The 24,376-nt window shown below is 40.9% G+C and overlaps 1 protein-coding gene across 1 annotated transcript in view; it reads right to left on the bottom strand.

Annotated features, from left to right (window-relative positions):
• Positions 1-24,312, bottom strand: part of LOC118969541 (WASH complex subunit 2-like) — a 79,784-nt gene extending 55,472 nt beyond the window's left edge. The window contains 2 exon segments of the mRNA XM_073241163.1: positions 12,228-12,290; positions 24,208-24,312. Of these exon segments, the coding sequence (XP_073097264.1) occupies positions 12,228-12,290; positions 24,208-24,237 (93 nt within the window). The 5' untranslated portion in view covers positions 24,238-24,312.
• Between the last annotated feature and the right edge of the window lie 64 nt (positions 24,313-24,376).

The following is a 24,376-nucleotide window of genomic DNA, read 5'->3' on the forward strand; positions in this document are numbered from 1 at the left end:
TCTAGTATGGAAGTATGTCTAATTAGACTTTTTTGTTTTGGCTGCATCTTTTTTCCACTCTGGTATGCTTGGTTCTAGTTAAATACCTATCATTGTACTTACATGTGTGAAACATGTTTCTGAAATAAATATATAATGGCTTTAAAAAAATAATTCCCTAAATACCTACCACTTTAAAATTCAACACTGATCTGGTGTAACCAGATACCATTGCATTTAAATAGTGAGCAAATCCTTGAGTACTATTAAAAATGAAATAACTTCTTTAAAAAGGCTAGTAGGCAAAACTATAGCTGGGTTCTAATATCCTTTCCTAGTGTAGTCTCATAGCTTCATGTTATAAGTAATAGTTACTGATAAAGTACCACTTTTTCAAGTGATTTGTATTTTCTGAATAAATTAGAGGTGATTAAATGCTACTCCCACAATAAAACTTAACACACTCCACTATGCTTTCCTAAGTGGAAAAAAAAGGGTACTGAAGGGCCCCCACACATAAGATGGCGAACTTCCTGCTTCTCTTCCGGGTCCTCGGTTTCCGCCGGTGACACCTGAAGCCCAATCACCCCTCGCCCCCCTAATCCCAGCACCTAGCCAATAGCCACCAGCCCTGTAGAAGTGACACCTCAATCAGCTCATGCCCCTTCCTATATAACCCAGCACCTTTTCCTAATAAAGCGGAATTCTCCGGTGAATTGCTGCTGTGTGTCGTTCCTTTCCTTTCATTGGTGCCGAAACCCAGGAGATGGGACACCTCAACTGGGCCCCGTCTTCCCCCGACACCAGCAGCAGCTTGCCCTCGTCCTCTTTTTCTGGCGCTGGCTCCTCACACTCACCACTCCTCTTTGGCCTTTGGGTAAGTTTTCCCCCAGAGCGGGCCGCTCTTCCCCGACCTATCACAGCGCCATTGACCATGATCGTCTGACAAGGCCCTGATGCTCGGGGATGAGGAGAGAACTCTCCCCGCCTCAGGCCTTCACGGTTGCGGCGGACCCTCAGGCCCTTCCTCCAACAGCCATAAACGAGGTGACTCCTTTGCGGATGAGAACGCTCCCTTTTCCCACCACTCCTCCTTCCGTTCCTTCCGCTGAAAATTCCTTCTGCCGAAAATTCCTAGTACTAGGTTCCTCGTGACTCCGGCACTCTGCCTTCTTAGAGCAGTCTGGGTGACGACCCACACTTCCCAAGAAATTCCGACTCGTATACGAGTTTCCGCAGACCACCAAGGATCATCGGGGATGCCCTTTGTCTCCTTGCAGCCTGCTCCCAGTCCGAGGATCTCCATTTGTCTTCCCCTGTTTGTCTCCTTCTCTGTCCTTTAGCCACGGGAGCCTCCTCATCCCTCCCTGAAAGTTCACCTCTTGAATGCCTGCTCAAGTATCTAGCCACCCTCTCCCTGACACCTGATATAAAACCAAAACTCCATAAATACTGCTCCCAAGATTGGCCGACATACCCCCTAGACAATAACAACCAATGGCCCACAGGGGGAACTCTTGATCCTAACATCACTCGCGATCTCTTTAACTACTGCCAGCGCCTGAAAAAATGGAAGGAGATTCCCTATATCGAAGCTTTCCACCTCTTCCTCCTGCCCCCATCGCCACCGCCTCCTCCTCCTCCCGCCTCCCCCCAAGTTCTCCTAGCCTGCAAGCTGTCTCCCCTGCAGAAGCCTCCAGTTCACTCCCTTCCCTCTCCTCCTCCCGTACCCCTCGCCTCCATGCCTCCTTCCCCCACCTCCCCACAAGTTCTACCCTGCAAGCTGTCTCCCCTGCAGAAACCTCCCATTCACAACCTTCCCCCTCCTCTCCTACAACAGCCCCTCCCCTTCCTCCACCACCATCTCCTCCCCCACCTCACCCCCCCTGCAGATCAAGCCTGATCCTAGGTTCCTTTTCCACTGATCCCATGACATGTACCAGGGAGTTTCAATGGACCCTCCAGTCATACAGCCTCACACATCATGACATTTTCATGCTCCTGGCCAATACCCTCCTTCCTGAAGAGCGTAGACGAGGAGTTTGGGACTTCGCCCAAACGCACGCTACCGAAACCCACAAGACTGACCCCACCTATCCCCCCTAGCCGCACCGCTGTCCCCGAACAAGACCCACACTGGGATTATAACACCACCATAGGTCTCCACTCTCGAGATATCTTCGCCTGCTGCTTAATAGCAGGTCTGAAAAAGGCAGCTCATAAAGTAGTCAATTTTCAAAAGCTCCAAGACATAATTCAAAGGAGGGAGGAAACTCTCCCCGAGTTCATAGACAGACTCACTCAAGCCCTATTACAGTATACCAGCCTGGACCCAGAAATGCCTGATGGAAGACATGTCCTTATGACATACTTCCTAGCTCAAAACTACCCCGACATTAAAGCAACACTCAAAAAGTTAGAACAGGGCCCCGCTACCCCACAGACTGAGATTCGAACAGTGGCCTTTAAAGTCTTCCATAACTGGGAGGAGGAGAAAGAACGCCATAAACAAAAGGCTGATCAGGCCAATTTCCAAATGTTGGCCCAGCTGATAAAACCACAACCTGGGCGCCCCTCTACAAACAAGCCCCCCACAGAAGCTTGTTTCAAGTGTGGAAAAGAAGGACATTGGTCAAGGGTGTGCCCTTCCCCCAGATCTACCACCCCATGACCCAGATGCCACAAAAAGGGCCACTGGGGGGGGTCTGATTGCCCAACCACCCGAAGGGGAGGCTGGACGAACAACCCCCATCCTAAGCCCGCCATAGTGGGGCTGGCAGAAGAAGATTGACGGGGCTCGGGGGCTTCTCGCCCGACCATTTCCATCACCAAACAGGAGCCCAGGGTTACTTTAATAGTAGACGGTCGCCCCATCTCCTTCCTCCTAGATACAGGAGCCACCTACTCAGTCTTGCGAGAATACCGGGGCCCTACCACGCCAGCCATTACTCCTATAGTTGGGGAAGGAGGTAAACAGATTTTCCCATTAAACTCCCCCCCTCCCCTTTTAATGCACAATCCAAGACAATCCCATACCTTTCTCCCACTCCTTCCTGGTTATGCCCCAGTGTCCCATCCCTTTACTAGGATGGGACATCCTTTCTCTCCTCTATGTTTCCATAACTATATCCACTCCCACAGCCCATAGTACTCCCTTTCTGATGGCTCTCATAGCTGATGACCCCCCTCTACCCAACGAAAGCTCCAGTTCCACCCTCATACACCCTGAAAATCCCAAAGTTTGGGACATTACAAGCCCCTCCGTGGCTCTATGTCCTCCTGCCTCTATCAAATTACGTGACCCCTCTCAGTATATCTGTCAGGCCCAATATCCCCTAACCACTTCAGCCCTCATAGGCCTTCAACCCATCATTCAAGATCTCTTAAACAAAAATTACCTCAGACCCACTCATTCCCCATTTAATAACCCCATATTAGCTGTTAAAAAAAAACCCAACAGATCTTTCTGCTTTGTCCAAGACCTTCGCCTTGTCAACATGGCCGTTGTCCCTATCCATCCCTTAGTTCCAAATCCATACACCCTTTTATCACGGATCCCTGCCTCGGCCTCCCACTTCTCAGTCCTAGATCTCAAGGACGCATTTTTTTTTTCTATCCTTCTGGACCCCTTCGCCCAAGATTTTTTACAGAAAATGGCTCCTCTCTGACCTGCCCATTCCCAAAACCAAGACAGAAATCCTTTCCTTTCTAGGCCTGGCTGGGTATTTTAGAGTGTGGATCCCTAACTTCTCCCTGTTGGCAAGACCCCTATACAACCTCAGCAAGGGCCCACCTGAAGAACCATTATCCTCCTCACCCCGACACTACTTCATTAAGCTCTGTCGAGCCCTTGTGGAAGCCCCAGATCTCCATCTTCCTGATTTGTCGAAGCCCTTCTCATTATACATTCATGAGAGGTCCAGTCAAGCTCTAGTAGTCCTAGGCCAACATTATGGCTCATCCTTTGCCCCAGTAGCTTATCTTTCCAAGCAATTAGATATCACAGTTCGGGGATGGGTCCCCTGCCTATGGGCATTAGCCGCTGGACAGCTCTTGCAGAAGGAAGCTCATAAACTGACATTCGGGGAGCCCCTTACCATTCTGTCCCCACATCACCTAAAGAATCTCTTAAGCTACAAAAGTTTACAGACTCTCCCTCCCTCCAGCCTCCTGACCTTACTGTCCTCTTTCCTCCAAAATCCCGTTCACCCCCTTTGTCATCCATACCCGAATCATGACTTTTTCCTCCTTTACTGCTCCCTCGCTCTCTCTCGCTTTTTTTCCTCATTCCTATTGTCTTCCCCACCACCCCAGCCTCCTTTGTATGGCGATTCAAAGTCAGACAGACTTACACACAGCATCAAACAAAAATTACTGCCCTCATTGCCGCATCAGACTGCCCTCTGAAAGGCTGCTCCGAGCCTTTATACCTCCACTTTACTCCCTCCATCGAAGTGTTCACTAGCAGCTACCTTTATTCTCCCTACCTCTGCTTCCTCTATGACCAAAAACAAGCCTGTTGCAGGCAACGGCCAGACACCTACCGGAGATGTCCCTACTGGTCTTGCGCCATTCACTACATGGGTAACTCCCGGTACCCACACTATTACTCCTCCAACCCATTCTCTTCAATACTAACAAACCCCTTCCTTACCTGGCTTTAGCCCACTGCAGGCTCTATAATAATCATTCTCCTTGCCTGTCTCTTCTTGCCTTGTAAAGTTTATCAAATCCCAAGTTAGTAAAATCTCTAATCAAACTTTCAACCAGCTTTTACTCAGGAACTACCAGCTTTTAGCCACAGAAGATCCCTCACCCTCACGTAACCTCCTCACCACACACTGAGATGGACCCCTCTCTGCTAGAAACTGTTCCTGGAAACAATAGCCACAGAAGCCTGGCTTCTGACACCCGTATCCTCTTGGCACCATTAGAATCAACAAGTCCTCGACCTATGGTTACAGGGGACCTTCATTGGTTTACAACCTGAACAAGTCCAAATCTACTCGTTCTTAGTGTGGCGAGTCCTATCAACCCTTTCCTCCCAATCCTCAAGCCCTCACTCCCTTCTCCAACCCCATTCAGCAGGAAGCAGTCAGAGAGAAAGCAACGTCCACAACCCCATAGAGGAGAAAGGGGGGAATGAAGGGCCCCCACCCATAAAATGGCAAACTTCCTGCTTCTCTTCCTGGTCCTTGGTTCCTGCCGGGACCACCTGAAGCCCAATCACCCCTCGGCCCCCTAATACCAGCACCTAGCCAATAGCCACCAGCCCTGTAGAAGTGACACCTCAATCAGCTCATGCCCCTTCCTATATAACCCAGCACCTTTCCCTAATGAAGCGGAATTCTCTGGTGAATTGCTGTGTGTCGCTCCTTTCCTTTCAGGTACAAATTCTGCCAGAGTGCTAGAAAGTCAAGATCATCTGATGTAGACTTTGGCCCTGGCATGTGAGAACCACCAGGAAGAATGCTTGCGCATCTGTAGGATGAGAGGCCCCCAGGGAACAAAAGGTAGAAACTGCTGCCCCTCAACTCCTTGGGCTGTTTATGAATCTCCTACTTCACTCCCTTTTCGTTGCCCTTACCTGACGTCCAGTTGCTTCCACTAACACAGTCCATAAAATACCAGGTACAACCCAACTCTGAGCCTTAGCTCATGGCACTCTCTCTTGCTGCATTGGCCTTAGAATCTGGTCCATCTTTCCTCACCCAGCTAACATCTCATCCTTGAAACTTTTCCCTGCTATCTTACATCACTGAGCTTCTTCTCTTCTGAACTTCCAGAACAGCAGCCACGCAGCTCTGACATGCTCTGTCATGTTGCCCCAGTCAAGACTATAACCTCTTAAGGACAGTCTTTCTCAAAGTCACCAGTTTCCTGCAATCTGAGTCAAGTCAGAAACTGTTCACTGCACATTCAGTGTCCTCTAATAACACATCGTGTGGCACTCAGAAGGCACTCAATGTGTGGGCTATGCCAGCATTCACCATGCTGTCATTTCATACTGGTAGGAATAAGAGTCAAAGCAGTTAACAGAAAGATAGGGAAACACAGCCTTCCAAGAACAAATGACAGCCCCACCTGCGACCTGCTTTTCTATAGCCCTCAAGGTAAAAACGTTTTTTTTTTAAAGAGGGAACAAGAAGGTAAAGAAGGAGGAAGAGACAGAGAGCATTGTAGCATGCAAAACCTAAAATATTTACTATCTGGCCTTCTACAGAAAATCTCTGCGGACCTAGGCTCTATTACAATTATTTTTTTTGGTATCATTAATCTACAATTACATGAGCAACATTATGTTTACTAGACTACCCCATCATCAACTCCCCACCACATACACCATTACAGTCAAAGTCCATCAGCATAGAAAGATGCTATAGAATCACTACTTGTCGTCTCTGTGTTCTACAGCCACCCCCATGCACCAACCCACTAGATTATGTCTGCTAATCGTAATGCCCCTATTTTTTCTCTTATCTCTCCCTTCCAACCCATCCTCCCCAGACCCTTTCCCTTTGATAACTGTTAGTCCATTCTTGAGTTCTCTGATTCTGCTGCTGTTTTGTTCCTTCAGTTTTTTTCTTTGTTCTTATACTCCACAGATGAGTGAAATCATTTCATACCTGTCTTTTTCCACCTGGCTTATTTCACTGAGCATAATACCCTCTAGCTCCAGCCATGTTGTTGCAAATGGTAGGATTTCTTTTCTTCTTATGGCTGAATAATATTCCATTGTGTATATGTACATCTTCTTTATCCATTCATCTACTAATGGACACTTAGGTTGCTTCCATTTCTTGGCTATTATATATAGGTCTGCGATTAACGTAGGGGTGCATATGTATTTTTCAAACTGGGCTGCTGCATTCTTAGGGCAAATTCCTAGGGCGGAAGTCCTGGGTCAAATGGTAGTTCTATTTTTAGTTTTTTGAGGAACCTCCATACTGCTTTCCACAATGGTTGAACTAATTTACATTCCCATCAGCAGTGTAGGAGGGTTACACTTTCTCCACAGCCTCACCAACAATTGTTGTTTGACTTTTGGATGTTGGTGATCCTTACTGGTGTGAGGTGATATCTCATTGTGGTTTTAATTTGCATTTCTCTGACGATTAGCGATGTGGAGCATCTTTTCATGTGCCTCTTGGCCATCTGAATTTCTTCTTTGGAGAAGTGTCTGTTCAGATCCTCTGCACATTTTTTAACTAGATTATTTGATTTTTGTTTGTTGAGTTGCATTAGCATTTTATATAATTTGGATGTCAACCCTTTATCGCATGTCATTTCTGAATATGTTCTCCCATACTGTAGGATGCCTTTATATTCTGTTGGTAATCTCCTTTGCTGTACAGAAGCTTACAGCCTGATATAGTTCCACTTGTTCATTTTTGCTTTTGATTCCCTTGCCCAGGGAGATATGTTCACAAACAAGTTCCTCAAATTTATGTCCAAGAGATTTTAGCCTATATTTTTTTCTAAGAGTTTTATGGTTTCATGACTTACATTCAGGTCTTTGATCCATTTTGAGTATACTTTTGTGTATGGGGTTAGACAATAATCCAGTTCATTCTCTTACATGTAACTGTCCAGTTTTGCCAACACCAGCTGTTGAAGAGGCTGTCATTTCCCCATTGTATATATCCATGGTGTCTTTATCGTATATTAATTGACCATATATGTCTGGGTTAATATCTGGACCTTCTATTCTGTTCCACTGGTTTGTGGGTCTGTTCTTGTGCCAGTACCAAATTGTCTTGATTACTGTGGCTTTGTAGAAGAGCTTGAAGTTGGGAAGTTAGATCTCCCCTGCTTTATTCTTCCTTCTCAGGATTGCTTTGGCTATTTGAAGTCCTTTGTGGTTCCATATGAATTTTAGAAGTATTTGTTCCAGTTTGTTGAAGAATGCTGTTGGTATTTTGATAGGGATTGCATTGAATCTGTAGATATCCTTAGGCAGGGATGGACATTTTGACAATACTAATTCTTCCTAGCCAAGAGCATGGGCTGAGTTTCCATTTGTTAGTGTCCTCTTTCATTTCTCTTAAGAGCATCTTGTAGTTGTCAGGGTATAGGTCTTTCACTTCCTTGGTTAGGTTTATTCCTAGGTATTTTCTTTTTTTGATGCAATTGTTAACGGAATTGTTTTCCTGATTTCTCATTCTCCTAGTTCATCGTGTATAGGAAAGTAACAGATTTCTGTATATTAATTTTGTATCCTGCAACATTGGTGAATTCAGATATTCTAGTAGATTCAGAATGGAGTCTTTAGGGTTTTTTATATACAATATCATGCCATCTGCAAATAGTGACAGTTTGACTTCTTCTTTACCAGTCTGGATGCCTTGTATTTCTTTGTGTTGTCTGATTGCCATGGCTTGGAGCTCGAAAACTATGTTAAATAACAGTGGGGACCAAGTGGGCGTCCTTGTCTTGTTCCCTATCTTAGGTGAAAAGCTTTCAGCTTCTCGCTGTTAAGTATGATGTTGGCTGTGGGTTTGTCATATATGGCCTTTGTTATGTTGAGGTACTTGCCTTCTAAACCCATATTGCTGAGAGTTTTTATCATGAATGGATTTTGAATTTTGTCGAATGCGTTTTCAGCATCTATGATGATAATCATGTGGTTTTTGTCCTTTTTGTTGATGTAGTGGATGATGTTGATGGATTTTTGAATGTCGTACCATCCTTGCATCCCTGGGATGAATATCACTTGGTCATGATGTATGATCCTCTTGATGTATTTTTGAATTCGGTCTGCTAATATTATGTTGAGTATTTCTGCATCCATGTTCATTAGGGATTTTGGTCTATTTTTGGCATTAGAGTGATGTTGGCTTCATAGAATGAGTTTGGAAGTATTCCCTCCTATTCTTTTTTTGGAAAACTTTAAGGAGAACGTGTATTATGTCTTCTCTATATGAATGATAAAATTTAGCGGTGAAACCATCTGGTCTGGTGGTTTTGTTCATGGGTAGTTTTTTGATTACTGATTCAATTTTGTTGCAGGTAACTGGTCTGTTTAGATTTTCTGTTTCTTCCTTTGTCAATCTTAGAAGGTTGTATTTTTCTACGAAGTTGTCCATTTCTTCTAGGTTATCCAGTTTGTTAGCATATAGATTTTTACAGTATTCTGTAAGAATTCTTTGTATTTCTCTGTGGTCCATCGTGGTGTTTCTTTTTTAATGTCTGAGTCTGTTTATGTGTGCAGATTCTCTTTTTCTCTTAATAAGTCTGCTATGAGTTTGTCTATTTTGTTTATTTTTTCAAAGAATCAGCTCTTGGTTTCATTGTTTTTTTCTGTTGTTTTACTCTTCTCATTTTTACTTATTTCTTCTCTGATCTTTATTATGTCTCTCCTTCTGCTGACTTTGGGCCTCATTTGTTCTTCTTTTTCAAGTTTCAGTAATTGTGACTTTATGGACTATTCATTTGGGATTGTTCTTCCTTCTTTAAAAAGGCCTGGATTGCGATATACTTTCTTCTTAGAACTGCTTTCACTACATACCACAGAAGCTGGGCCTTTGTGCTGTTGTTGTCATTTGTTTCTACATATTGCTTGATCTCTGTTTTAATTTGGTCATTGAGCCATTGACTATTTAGGAGCATGCTGTTAAGCCTCCATGTGTTTGTGAGCCTTTTTGTTTTCTTTGTATAATTTATTTCGAGTTTTATACCTTTTTGATTTGAGAAGTTGGTTGGAAGAATTTCAATTTTTTGAATTTACTGAGTCTGTTTTTGTGGCCTACTATGTGGTCTATTCTGGAAAATGTTCCATGTGTACTTGAGAAGAATGTGTATTCTGCTGCTTTTGGGTATAGAGTTCTGTAGACGTCTGTTAGGTCCATCTGTTCTAGTCTGTTGTTCAGTGCCTCTGTGTGCTTACTTATTTTCTGTCTGGTGTATCTGTCCTTTGGAATGAGTGGTATGTTGAGTTCTCCTAGAATTTTCTTACTGGTCTGTTGCATTCTATTTCCTCCTTTAATTCTGTTAGTATTTGTTTCACATATGTTGGTGCTCCTGTGTTGGGTGCATACATATTTATAATGGTTATATTCTCTTGTTGGACTGCCCCCTTTATCAATATATAATGTCCTTCTTTATCTCGTTACTTTCTTTGTTTTGAAGTCTATTTTTTCTGATACAAGTAACTCAACACCTGCTTTTTTCTCCCTGTTGTTTGCACGAAATACCTTTTTCCATCCCTTCACTTTTAGTCTGTGTATGTCTTTGGGTTTGAGGTGAATCTCTTATAAGTATTATACAGATGGGTCTTGCATTTTTATCTATTCTATTACTCTGTGTCTTTTAATTGGTGCATTCAGTCCATTTACATTTAGGGTAATTATCCAAAGATATGTATTTATTACCATTGCAGGCTTTGGATTCATGGTTATCAAAGGTTCAAGGGTAGCTTCACTACTATCTAAACATCTAACTTAGCTCTCTTATAAGCTATTATTAAGACAGTCTGATGATTCTTTATTTCTCTCCCTTCTTATTCTTCCTCCTCCATTCTTTAGATGTTGTTTTTTCTGTACTCTTTTGTGTTTCCTTTGACTGCTTTTGTGTATAGTTGATTTTATTTTTTGCCTTTAGTGAGTATTTTGATAGTTGGCTTTCTTTGCTCTGATTTTATTTTCCTGATGACATCTATTTAGCTTTAGGAGTGCTTCGATGTAGAGCAGTCCCCTTAAAATATTCTGTAGAGGTGGTTTCTGGGAGGCAAATTCCCTCAAGTTTTGCTTGTGTGGAAACTGTTTAATCCCTTTTTCAAATTGTAATGAAAAAGGATTCAGTATTCTTCGTTCAAGGCCCTTCTGTTTCATTGCATTAAATATATCATGGCATTCTCTTTTGGCCTATAACGTTTTTGTTAAGAATTGTGATGGGTTTTCCGTTGTAGGTGATCTTTTTTCTATCTCTCGCTACCTTTAATACGCTGTCCTTGTCTTTGATCTTTGACATTTTATTTATTATATGTCTTGGTATTATCCTCCTTGGGTCCCTTGTGTTGGTAGATCTGTGGGCTTCCATGGTCTGAGACACTGTTTCCTTCCCCACCTTGGGGAAGTTTTCAGGAAATATTTCTTCAAAAATATTTTCTACCCCTTTTTCTCTCTTCTTCTGGTACCCTAATAATGTGAATATTGTTCCGTTTGGATTGGCCACACAGTTCTCTTAATATTCTTTCATTCCTAGAGATCTTTTTCTATCTGCCTCAGCTTCTCTGTATTCCTGTTGTGATTTCTATTTCATTAACAATCTCTTGCACCTCTTCCAGTCTCCTCTTAAGACCTTCTATTGATTGTTTCATTTCTGTTATCTCCCTCCAGACTTCATCCCTTAGCTCTTGCGTATTTGTCTTCAAGTCCATCAGCATGGTTATGACTTTTATTTTGAGTTATTTTTCAGGAAGACTGGTTATATCTATCTCACCAAGCCCTCTCTCTGGGGATCTCTGAGTGATTATTGATTAGAACAGACTCTTCTGGCTTTTCATGGGGACAGAAGTGATTGCACGTGTGTCTGCTGGGAGAACAAAGTCCCTTAATGCTTGCTCGTCACCTTGCCCTTCTCCGCTGCCTGTGTCGGTTACCTACACACCAAGAGCAATCTCTGGGATAATCCCGAGCTGCCATGTGCAGGGAGGCCCTTGGGATAGCCTAGAGCTCTGCCAGGTGTTGCAGGTGTGCCGGGTGTGTGCTCCTGCCAGAACTGCACCCCTTCCTGCCTTCCTGACCTTGCTCCGGCTTCTGCTACATGTGCAAGTTACCTGCACACTGGGAGCAGTCTCTGGGGTAATCCACTGAGCTGCCATGGTAAGGGCAGCCCTCGGGATAGCCTGGAGCCCTCCGTGGGGTCACAGACACACCGGGTGTGGTCTCCTGCGGGAACAGCACCCCTTTGTGCCTTCTGACCCCTGCTCCAGCATCTTCTGCCAGTGGTGGTTATCTGCACCCCAAGAGCAGTGTCTGGGATAATCTCCTGAGCTGCCGTGGGTGAGGTGGCCCTCAGGATTGCTAGGCTCTATTCTTAAGCCTGAATTCAGGAAGTTTGTATTCCTTAACACACTATATTTCAAAATACAAACCAAAGACTTTAATTGTTGGGCTTTCAGAAGTAGCCTTTCCCATTTCCTCCAATAACCCCCTTGCCCACCATCCCCCACCAGACACATTACAAATGTCCATCATTTCTCACTTCCAAGTTAGTAACTAAATGGAAGAGAGATTCAATGCAATTACCTGTTCTGCTTTCTCCACCTCAGGCCTGAGTACTGGCTCCTCCACTTCTTCATCATATATATGCTAAATATGGAAGAATATTCACTTTTAAATGAATTATAAACATCATGTGGAATTAATCATAATGGAAGATCTCAACATACAATAAAAAAGGGCAAAGACAGGGAAGGAATATTTCAACAGCCAGAAGGAATGATTTTTCAAGAAATGCCTGGGGCCACTGGTCAGGGACAAAAAGCAAAGAAGAGTAATCAATTAACCAAAAAATTACATTTTATAAATACTAAGAACTACAGATTTAGAATTCAAGATGGCGGCATGAGAGGTGAGACAGAGAATTCCTCCCCAAATCACATACAGTGTGAAAACAGTTAATACAACTAGCCCTAAAAGAGCAACAGGAAAGAAGGCTGCACCAGACTGCATACAGACCTCACGAACAGAGCAGACGTCATGAAACAGGGTAATGTACGAAAGCCTTGATTTGGCAGGACCCAAGCCCTACCCCCACCTTAGTTCACCAGTGGGAGGAAGGAAAAGGAGCCGGAAGTGGGTGGAAGCCTAAGACTGCTGAAGACCCAACCCTAGAGGACTGCTTTGGAGGAAAAACCTACATTGTGTGGTGCTCTGGAGGTTGGTGGGGTTGGGAAGCTGGGATAGGCAGAGTGCTTGAGAGGCTGAGACTCTGGCAGTTTGTGCAGGATGGGGATCCACAGTCAGCTACTCTGAGAGAAATGAAAGGCAGGTGGTCTGAGAGGCTTCCTAGCAGTGAGAGGGCTGCTGAAGGGGCAGGGCTTGCACAGAGATAGCTATGTGGGAGAAGGGATACGTGGACAAGTTTTTCTGGGTGCACTCTGCCCAGCAGATTGGGAACTTTGAGGAGCTTCAGGCACTCCATCCCCCTGGTTGCCTACTCAGCTCTGAGGCTCCCCCATTGTGATATGCAGCCTGCTGAGCCTTCCTCCTGGCCTGGTGGCACCTGCTTACAAACCAGCAGTCCCTGTGCTGGCCACAGGCCAGGCAGGAGGCCCCGCCCACAACAGCTAAAGATGTCAAGCACAGAAGCTGATACCTGTGTGCTCGGCCCACTGGCTCTGATATGGAGACAGACACTGCAGCGGGGAATCAGGAAACAGCTCTTTCCTCCCCCCAGGCACCAGCGCCACTCCCCTATGACCCCCAACCTCACTCTAGGGGCTGAGAATCACCAGAGACTAGGGCTTATGGGCACTAGAGGGCACCACATAGAATTATGAAGCATCAAAGGAACCTGGATCAGACCAAACTCTCACAATCCCCAGAAAAAGGGAAAAATGAAACTGAACTCACCAATCTTCCTGAAAGAGAGTTTAAAATAAAAATCGTAAACATGCACATGGAGGTACAGAAAAATATTCAAGAAGTCAGGGATGAAATAAGAGGGAGATTCAATCAGTAAGAAATTCCATATCTGAAATGAAACATACAATGAAGGGATTTAAAAGCAGATTAGACGTAGTAGAAGAGATGGTAAATGGAATAGAAATTAGAAAAGAGGAATACAAAGAAGCTGAGGCAGAGAGAGAAAAAAGGATCTCTAAGAATGAAAGAATATTGAGAGAACTGTGTGACCAATTGAAACTGAACAATATCTGCATTATAGGGGTACCAGAAGAAGAGGAGAGAGAAAAAGGGATAGAAAGTGTTATTAAGGAGGTAATTGCTGAAAACTTCCCCAATCTGGGGAAAGAGACAGTTTCTCAAGACATGGCGGTACACAGATCTTCTAACAAAAGGGACCCAAGGAAGACAACAACAAGACATATAATAATTAAAATTGCAAAGGTCAAGGCTAAAGACAGACTTTTAAAAGCAGCGAGAGAGAAAAAAGATCACATACAAAGGAAAACCCATCAGGCTATTATCAGATTTCTCAACAGAAACCTTACAGGCCAGAAGGGAGTGGCATGATATATTTAATGCAATGAAGTAGAAGAGCCTTGAACCAAGAATAGTCTATCCGGCAAGGTTATCATTTAAATTTGAAGGCGGGATTAAACAATTTTCAGATAAGCAAAAGCTGAGAGAATTTGCCTCCCACAAACCACCTCTACAGTGTATTTTGGAGGGAATGCTATAGATGGAAGTATTCCTAAGGCCAAATAGATGTCACCAGGGGAAATAAAACCAGAGCAAAGTAGAACAATTAATTACTAAGCAGATCCAGAATCAAATCAACAACCTCCAAAGTCAATCAAGGGATAGACAAAGAGTACAGAATATGATACCTAACATATAAAGAATGGGGGAGGAATAAAAAGGAGGAAAAAAAAGAACCTTTAGGTTGTGTTTGTAATAGCATACAAAATGAGTTAAATTAGCCTGTTAGATACTAAGCAAATTACCCTTGACCCTTTGGTAATCACTAATCTAAAGCCTGCAATGGCAATAAGTACATACCTATTGATAATCACCATAAACATAAATAAATGGTCTGAGTACACCAATCAAAAGAAACAGAGTCACTGAATGGACAAAAAAACAAGATCCATCTATATGCTGCCTATAAGAGACTCACATTAAATCCAAAGACATACACAGACTGAAAGTAAACGGATGGAAAAAGATATTTCATGCAACTAATAGGGAGAAAAAAGCAGGAGTTGCAGTACTTTTATCAGACGAATTACACTTCAAAATAGAGAAAGTAACAAGAGACAAAGTAGGACATTAGATAATGATAAAGGGTTAGTCCAACAGGAGGATATAACTATTATAAATATCTATGCTCCCAACACAGGATCACCAACATATGTGAAACAAATACGGACAGAATTAATGGGGGAAATAGAATGCAATGCATTCATTTTAGGAGACTTCAACACACCACTCACTCTGAAGGAAAGATCAATCAGACAGGAAACTAGTAAAGAGACAGGGGCACTGAACAACATACTAGAACAGATGGCTCTGACAGACATCTACAGAACAGTTCATCCAAATGCAACAGGATATACATTTTCATCAAGTGCACATGGAATAGTTCAAAGAATAGATCATATACTAGGCCACAAAAAGAGCCTCAGTAATGTCAAAAAGATTGAAATTGTACCAATTAGCTTCTCAGATCATAAAGGTATGAAACAAGAAATAAATTAAAGAAAGAAAATGAAAAAGCTCACAAACACATGAAGGCTTAATAGCATGCTCCTAAATAATCAAAGGATCAATGACCAAATTAAAACAGAGATCAAGCAATATATGGAGACAATGAGAACAATAATTCAGCACAGCAAAATCTGTGGGACACAGTGAAGGCTGTGCTAAGAGGGAAGTATACTGCAATACAGGCTTACCTCATGAAAGAAGAACAATCCCATATGAAGAGTCTAAACTCACAATTAACAAAACTAGAAAAAGAAGAACAAATGAGGTCCAAAGTCAGTAGAAGGAGGAACATAATAAACATTAGAGCAGAAATAAATAAAATTGAGAAGAATAAAATAGAAAGAATAAATGAAAGCAGGAGCTGGTTCTTTGAGAAAATAAACGAAATAAACCCCTAGGCAGACTTATCAAAAAAAAAAAGAGAGTCTACAAAGATAAACAGAATCAGAAATGAGAAAGGAAGAATCACTATGGACACCACAATAATACAAAGAATTATGAGAGAATACTATGAAAAATTATATGCTAACAAACTGGATAACCTAGAAGAAATGGACAACTTTCTTGAAAAATACAACCTTCTAAGGCTGACACAGAAAGAAACAGAAAATCTGAATAGACCAATTACCAGCAAGGAAACTGAACTGGTAATCAAAAAACTATCTAAGAACAAAACTTCTGGACAAGATGGTTTCACTGCTGAATTTTATCAAACATTTAGTGAAGACCTTTTATCCACCCTCCTTAAAGTTTTCCAAAAAGTAGAAGAGGAGGGAATACTCCCAAACTCATTATATGAGGCCAATATCACTCTAATACCAAAACCAGGCAAAGATGCCACAAAAAAAAGAAAATTACAGACCAATAATCCTGATGAACATACATGCAAAAATACTCAACAAATATAAGCAAAACGAATTCAAAAATACATCAAAAAGAACATCAATCATGATCAAGTACTATTCATCCCATGGATGCAAGGATAGTGCAACATTCGAAAATCCATCAACATTATCCACTACATCAACAAAAAGGACAAAAACCACATGATTATCATCATAGATGCTGAAAACGCATTCGACAAAATTCAACGTCCATTCATGATAAAAACTCTCAACAAAATGGGTTTAGAAGGCAAATACCTCAACATAACAAAGGCCATATATGACAAACCCACAGCCAACATCATACTTAACAGCGAGAAGCTGAAAGCTTTTCACCTAAGATAGGGAACAAGACAAGGACGCCCACTTGGTCCCCACTGTTATTTAACATAGTTTTCGAGCTCCAAGCCATGGCAATCAGACAACACAAAGAAATACAAGGCATCCAGACTGGTAAAGAAGAAGTCAAACTGTCACTATTTGCAGATGACATGATATTGTATATAAAAAACCCTAAAGACTCCATTCTGAATCTACTAGAACTAATATCTGAATTCACCAATGTTGCAGGATACAAAATTAATATACAGAAATCTGTTACTTTCCTATACACGATGAACTAGCAGAATGAGAAATCAGGAAAACAATTCCATTAACAATTGCATCAAAAAAAAATACCTAGGAATAAACCTAACCAAGGAAGTGAAAGACCTATACCCTGACAACTACAAGATGCTCTTAAGAGAAATGAAAGAGGACACTAACAAATGGAAACTCATCCCATGCTCTTGGCTAGGAAGAATTAGTATTGTCAAAATGGCCATCCCTGCCTAAGGATATCTACAGATTCAATGCAATCCCTATCAAAATACCAACAGCATTCTTCAACAAACTGGAACAAATACTTCTAAAATTCATATGGAACCACAAAAGATCCCGAATAGCCAAAGCAATCCTGAGAAGGAAGAATAAAGCGGGAGGAATTAATGCTCCCTGACTTCAAGCTCTACTATGAAGCCTCAGTAATCAAGACAATTTGGTACTGGCACCAGAACAGACCCATAGATCAACAGAACAGAGAGCCCAGAGATAAACCTAAACATATATGGTCAATTAATATCCGATAAAGGAGCCATGGATATACAATGGGGAAATGACAGCCTCTTCAACAGCTAGTGTTGGCAAAACTGGACAGCTACATGTAAGAGAATGAAACTGGATCATTGTCTAACCCCATATACAAAAGTAAACTCAAAATGGATCAAAGACCTAAATGTAAGTCATGAAACCATAAAACTCTTAGGAAAAAACATAGGCAAATATCTCTTGGACATAAACATGAGGAACTTCTTTATGAACATATCTCCCCAGGCACAGGAAACAAAAGCAAAAATGAAGAAATGGAACTATATCAAACTAAAAAGCTTCTGTACACCAAAGGACATCATCAGTAAAACAAAAAAACATCCTACAGTATGGGAGAATATATTCATAAATGATATATCTGATAAAGGATTGACATCCAAATTACATAAAGAGCTCACGCACCTCAACAAAAATCAAATTATCCAATTAAAAAATGGTCATAGGTGCTGGAAACAGTTCTCCAAAGAAGAAATTCAGATGGCCAAGAGGCACATGAAAAGATGCTCCACATTGCTAATTATCAGAGAAATGCAAATTAAATCCACAATGAGGTAAACAACAAATGTTGGCAAGGATGTGGAGAAAGGGGAACCCTCCTACACTGCCAGCGGGAATGTAAATTAGTTCAACCACTGTGGAAAGCAGTATGGCGGTTCCTCAAAAAACTAAAAATAGAAATACCATTTGACCCAGGAATTCCACTCCTAGGCCCTAAGAAGACAGGAGCCCAGTTTCAAAAGCACATACGCACGCCTGTGTTTATCACAGCACTATTTACAATAGCCAAGAAACGGAAGCAACCCAAGTGCCCACCAGTAGATGAATGGATAAAGAAGATGTGGCACACATACACAATGAAATATTATTACTCAGCCATAAGAAGAAAACAAATCCTACCTTTTGTAACAATATGGATGGAGCTAGATGGTATTATGCTCAGTGAAATAAGCCAGGTGGAGAAAGACAAGTATCAAATGATTTCACTCATCTGTGGAGTATAAGAACAAAGCAAAAACTGAAGGATTAAAACAGCAGCAGACTCACAGAACCCAAGAATGGACTAACAGTTACCAAAGGGGAAAGGATCAGGGAGGATGGGTCGGAAGGGAGGGACAAGGGGGGAAAAAGGGGCATTATGATTAGCACGCATAATGTGGCAGGGTGGGGGTACACAGGGAAGGTAGTATAACACAGAGAAGACAAGTAGTGATTCTACAGCATCTTACTATGCTGATGGACAGTGACTGTAATGGGCTATGTGGTAGAGACTTGATAATAGGGGGAGTCTTGTAACCATAATATTGTTCATGTAATTGTACATTAATGGTAGCAAAATCATTAAAAAAAAAGAAAACTACCCACCCGCGGAAAAGATATTAAGAACTTCAAATGACTAGAAAAGAGGAAAAAAGGAAAGCTCAAACTCATTGCTGACCAAAGAGTCACAAAACAGTAAGATACCAGTTTTCATACCTTTTTGTTTAACCTCACACTTAATGCAGACAGAGCAATGAGACAGGTACTCAAATGTGAGGCTACTGAGGTCATCATCCAGGAGAACTTATCTACTAGGTAACAAGAGCTTTTAGTATTTTGAGCAATGGACATGGTAAAGGTTAAAGTTATTTTTACCCTCTTGTTTAAAATGGTTGGTAAGTTTTTATTATCCCATTTATATGAAAGCAGGCCAACCCCACGAATGATCTGCTAGGCCAGGCATCTGACTGACTTAGACAGCATGGGCAGGCAGGCCTCTGTTTTGAAATAAGGCTATTGTTCTGGAAACTTGTTGTGATTTTCTTTTAACTTTTTATTGTTTTTTAAGCTACCAATGTAAAATATGCATGTTATAAATAGTGGGGTGATGAAAACACTCTGAAATTAGATACTGGTAATGGTTACAAAACATGAATATACTAAAACCTACTGGCTTGTATTAACTGTTAAATGGGTGAATTTTATGGTATGTTAATTGCACTCAATTAAAACTAAGTCAATTTAAAGATATTTGTGAGAAGAATATATTTAAAAACATTCCATCCCTACATCCAACATAAACCTCAGAATAACCAAGGTAAGCTTGGTGTGGGTGCCTTTATGTTTTCCATGGCTCTAATGCAAATACACACAGAAATAAGCAAATATTCAGAGTTCTCCCATCCTTTCTGCTTCTGAATAAAAATGCAACCAATCACATCCTGTGCCCCAGTTTTTCACTTAAAGCTCTCATAAGCCACTTTCCAGATCAATGAATACAGATTTGACTCAGTTTTTTAAATATCTGCGTAATATTCTTTGGCATGAACTTCACCATAACTAATTTGACAGCTCCTCATTGGTAAACATTAAGGAGAGTTCCAGTTTTTGGTGTTATAAACTGCTGTAAACATATAAACACATGTATTCTTAGGCCCTGGCCCTTGTATTGCTACAGGCTTCCCAAAATAGGATTGCTATACCAAAAGACAAAGCTGATTTTTAATCTTATTTGGTACTTCCAGATTACTATCCATAAATGTGCAATAACTCACCCTGTCACCACCAATGTATTCAAATACCCATTTCCCAAACCTTTGCCAGCAGTGGATATTGTCCACTTTTTAAAAATATCTGTCAATCCAATCAATGTTTTTAAATATTTCTATCTTCTGACACAAGAATTCTTTTTCTTGAAATTTAGTTAAAAGAATAATCATAAATCCAAACAGTAAGATGCTTATAACAAATTTTAGTGGACAGTCACAAACACTAAATTTTTAATTCTATGTAATTCCAATCACTATGCCATAGGATTTTCTGTGGAATTTAGCAAAATCCTCAAATTCACAAATCCAAGGATAAACATGACAATTCCGAAAAAAAGAAGTTGTGGGGACTTGCCTATTAAGACTTATGAGAAGTACCTATTAAGTATCTATAAGACTATTATGAGAAATCTCATATTTAAGATTGCGATGCTCACATACAGCAAATAAACAAAAGACTGAAACAAGAGACAGGCCGACAGTCACATGTAAGCATGATTTTATATTCATAAGAACACACACAAATGCATATACACCCATACACACAGTCAGTGAAAAGGGAAAAACACAAAACACAACCCCTACCTCAGCCTACACAACACGCACTCCTACACAGCCATACAGATGTATCCACTCTAGGCAGGAAGAATAAAAAGGCAGAGATACAAAGGAACCCTCACCCAACATGTGTAGAGTTAAGGCAAAAATAAAAATAGGGAGCTGGTTCCTTTGATGCAAATATGGCAATTATTAAAATCTGTCAGTGCAGGGTGATGTGTATTATTAGCAGTGTGACTATTACCCATTCTTTCATAGACATATGAAATTTCATTAAAGAATTTGATATCAAAGGATCATTAAATTATGACAGTCATATAAAGGGATTAAGAACAACTAAGTTCACAAGTCTTAAAGATGTGTTAAAAGACTTATAAGTTAATATTAAGAAAAATGAGGCCTACAAAAAAAATAATATATATATATGTATACACACACACACACACACAGAGAGAGAGAGAAAGAGAGAGATGGGGTGAAGAAAGAAAAGGTTAAAGTAAAAAAAAGCAAAGACTAGAAAGAAAGACATAGGCCAAAACATTCAATGGTATGTCTCTTTTACACTTTCATACTTTTTAACTATGTCAATCCTTCCTACAAAGAGTGTTCATTACTTTTTTAACAAGAAAGGAAAAAACTGAAAGCCCAACGTCTACAAGGCATTCGGACTATACGCCAAAAAGATGCTAGCCTCCTGGCTAGCATCTGAAATTTTCTGATGCTGCTTCTTTTTCTAGGTTTTTTCCTAATGGTTCTATAAAAATAAAAAATTTGGGGGATGATTTTCAGACAAGAACAAAAAAATATTTATCTTAAAATTGAGACTTCTAGACATAGCAGCTACCAAGGTCACCTTAGACTTTAAATAGCAAGACCAATTCACCTAAAAGGTTGAGCTTCACACTGAAGTCTAAACAGGACCAACACCCTACTTCTTTTCCTGCCCACCTTTAAAAACTGCCTCATATCACATCAGCAGCCTCCAGCTGGAAAAGTCAAACAGGACATCTAAGAAACCAACAAATACATGAATCCCCTGGGATCTTTCAAGGGTGACTTGGACAATGTATCTCAAGTACTCAGTACCCAGCAGACAATTAACCCTAAATTCCTTCGCCCTTAATAGGCTGAACTCAAAGCGTCACATGTTTTTGGTAATTTTAAAATCAGGTAGTTATTCCCAGAATTGTGAACAATTTTTGGTATTTCCTCTCAAAGGATCTTTTCCTCATTTGGAGAGACCGGATAAGAGGGGAAGGTAGGGAACTGGAGAAAAACGGACTAGAAGCCAGGGACTTCTTAACAGATCATATACAGCCCTTGCCCTTTTCATCCGTTTTCTCATTCCTTCATCCAAATACTCACTGAGTCCCCACAGATAAGGCTTGTGCCAAGCCCAAGGAAAACATTTAACAAAAATATGGGGCTTGATTTAGTAGGGGAGTTTAATGTATCAAATCACATAAAAAAATGTAGACTTGTAATTGTGGGGCATGCTACTAATGAAGTCATTAACTAGGTCACAATGTTTCAGGTCAAATTCCTAAATTAACAGATTAATTAACAGATTAAAGCTTTAAGAACTGTACTCCTTTCTGATAACACATTTATGCACTAGCCACTGTTAACTAGTCTTTCTCCCCCTTCAGAGTCCTCTCTTGAGCCTTTACTAAAGGTACTAATTTCTGTTGCCCTAGAAAGTCCTGATTGCTCTTCAGTTTCACAATTCTATAATGCAGTTTGCAACCTGGTAGCTACTCCAGGTTAATTACTAAAATCCAGAAACCTGACTTTGAATTTCTTTCCAATAAACTGCCATGAACCAAATAGCACCATCATTCAAGCCAGAAGTATAATACATGAATGAGTACCAGTGGCAGGGTTTGAAGAAAACACATAAAAAGCTAAATCACTGCCATATGTATTTCCAGTATGTAGATTTTTTTCAGAATTCTATTAAGCATTAGCTCTGCCACATCATTATGCTCTGCCACAAATGAAAAGAACATGTAATGGCATAATGCGGCCTGGGAAACAGATAAATTTGCCAATGACAACAGGCCCACCTAGTGTGGAATTCTGGCGGCAGGTGGAAGGGGAAGAGGCATAAGGGGCAGGAGAGATGGATGGAAAACGGAGTCCAAGAAGTGAACAGAAATAAAGAACTATTATAAAAAAGAAAAAAAGAGAAAGAAAAAGAAAAAAAGGAAGAAAAAGGTCAAGAAAACAAACAAAAAATCCCCACAAAAACTAAATCATGGAAAACTCAGAATCTAAGAAAACTTGGCCAAAAAAAACAGCTGGAGAAAAAAAAAGGCCTAAAGGCTGTGATTCAGAAAGAGAAATTTGTAATCCCCACTCACCTCCACCGTCAAAGATCAATCAGGTATCAATCGAGTACCAATGGGATACAGGCACATCAGGTACAAAAGAAGCCTCCTAGTTCTATTCCTTGCCCAATCTAGAGCTGCAACACTGACTACAGAGAAGAGCTGGGCACCTAATTCGGCAAGAAAAGGCACAGAATGAGAGCAACAAGTACATTTAAGAGGACACCAAATTCAGCTTAGTGAAAACCTGATGGGGCTGCATCTATCAGTAGTAGAGGTGAGTCCTGTAAACTTCCTCTTCCAGTAAGAAAGATGCTCAGGACCAAGCATGGACATTCTGTACAGACAATCAGAAAATAACTACAGAGTTTACTAGAATTCTCATTACATTTTAAACTTACTGACAAAGAGATTTCTAAGAATTTTATTAAGATCTTTATTTCACACATGGCGCCTAAAAAAGCTACCAGCAGTAGCATTTCAACCCAAACTACTAAAAAATGCACAATGATGCATAAGATACCTACATGACAGTATTTTATCTTAATCCTGATTCTTGGGCTTTTTACAATCTTCCATTTTCCAAATCTTTCCTATTACTGTACATCTAACAGTCTCAGGAGATAGCCAACTTTAACAAAATCATTTTTTCACAAATTAAGTAATGCTGATAGTCAGTCACCCTCTGAGAAGTACAGATCAACTTAAGTTTCCACTCCATCCTCATCTCTTAACAGCCTCTTCACTCACCCAGCTCCAGCCACACTTGAGCCCTTTCTATTACTATAGTGTAACAGAAAACTGTAATCTTCTCTAAAAAAAGGCTCTGATTTATGTATTACCAGGGCCTAGCACTTTCAAATACAATATACAGACAAAAATCACACACAGGTTAAAGCTCAATAATTGTTTAAGGATGAGTCTTACCAGATTTGGCCATAACAACAAAACATTAATGAGAATATTCCAAGTAAACATATAGGCCTATAATATACTTTATCAGAACATATGGACACAGTGACTGCAACCACATGCTGGGGTCCAAAGGATTAGAGCAGGAGTATGGCTCTCCTTACACAATTTGCACAAGGGTTGAGGGCCACACAATTCAGCACAACTGCTAGCTATTCTCAATACTAAGGGAAAGACTAGAATATGAGGAAATTTCACTATTAAACTTTTTAAAGGCTTGGCAAAAAAATATTTTCTTCACTTTAGTGATTTTAAAAAACGGATTAACCCTAGAGAAAGAAGCTTCAATTACCCAGAACCACTGTGTCTATCAAAATTTGGGAGGGACCCTATTAATAGATTACATAGTATCACAATGACTCCTGCTCCTAGGAAAAAGTATTACGTGTAAGTTCGAGGTAACTAAGTAATAACTCACGTTTTCAATGAACTGGGTATTAGACAGCATAAGGAAGTCATTGAAGACATTATGTAGGCGACAATCTGTGGCTTTAGTTTCCTGAATTAGTCCATCCACTTGTTACTTGATTTCATGGGTCCTACAGATAGTCTTCTATGAAAATTCCTGCAGAAACTGTAGTAGCTAT

Source organism: Manis javanica, chromosome 7, assembly GCF_040802235.1.
Source record: "Manis javanica isolate MJ-LG chromosome 7, MJ_LKY, whole genome shotgun sequence".
Classification (NCBI taxonomy): Eukaryota; Metazoa; Chordata; class Mammalia; order Pholidota; family Manidae; genus Manis; species Manis javanica.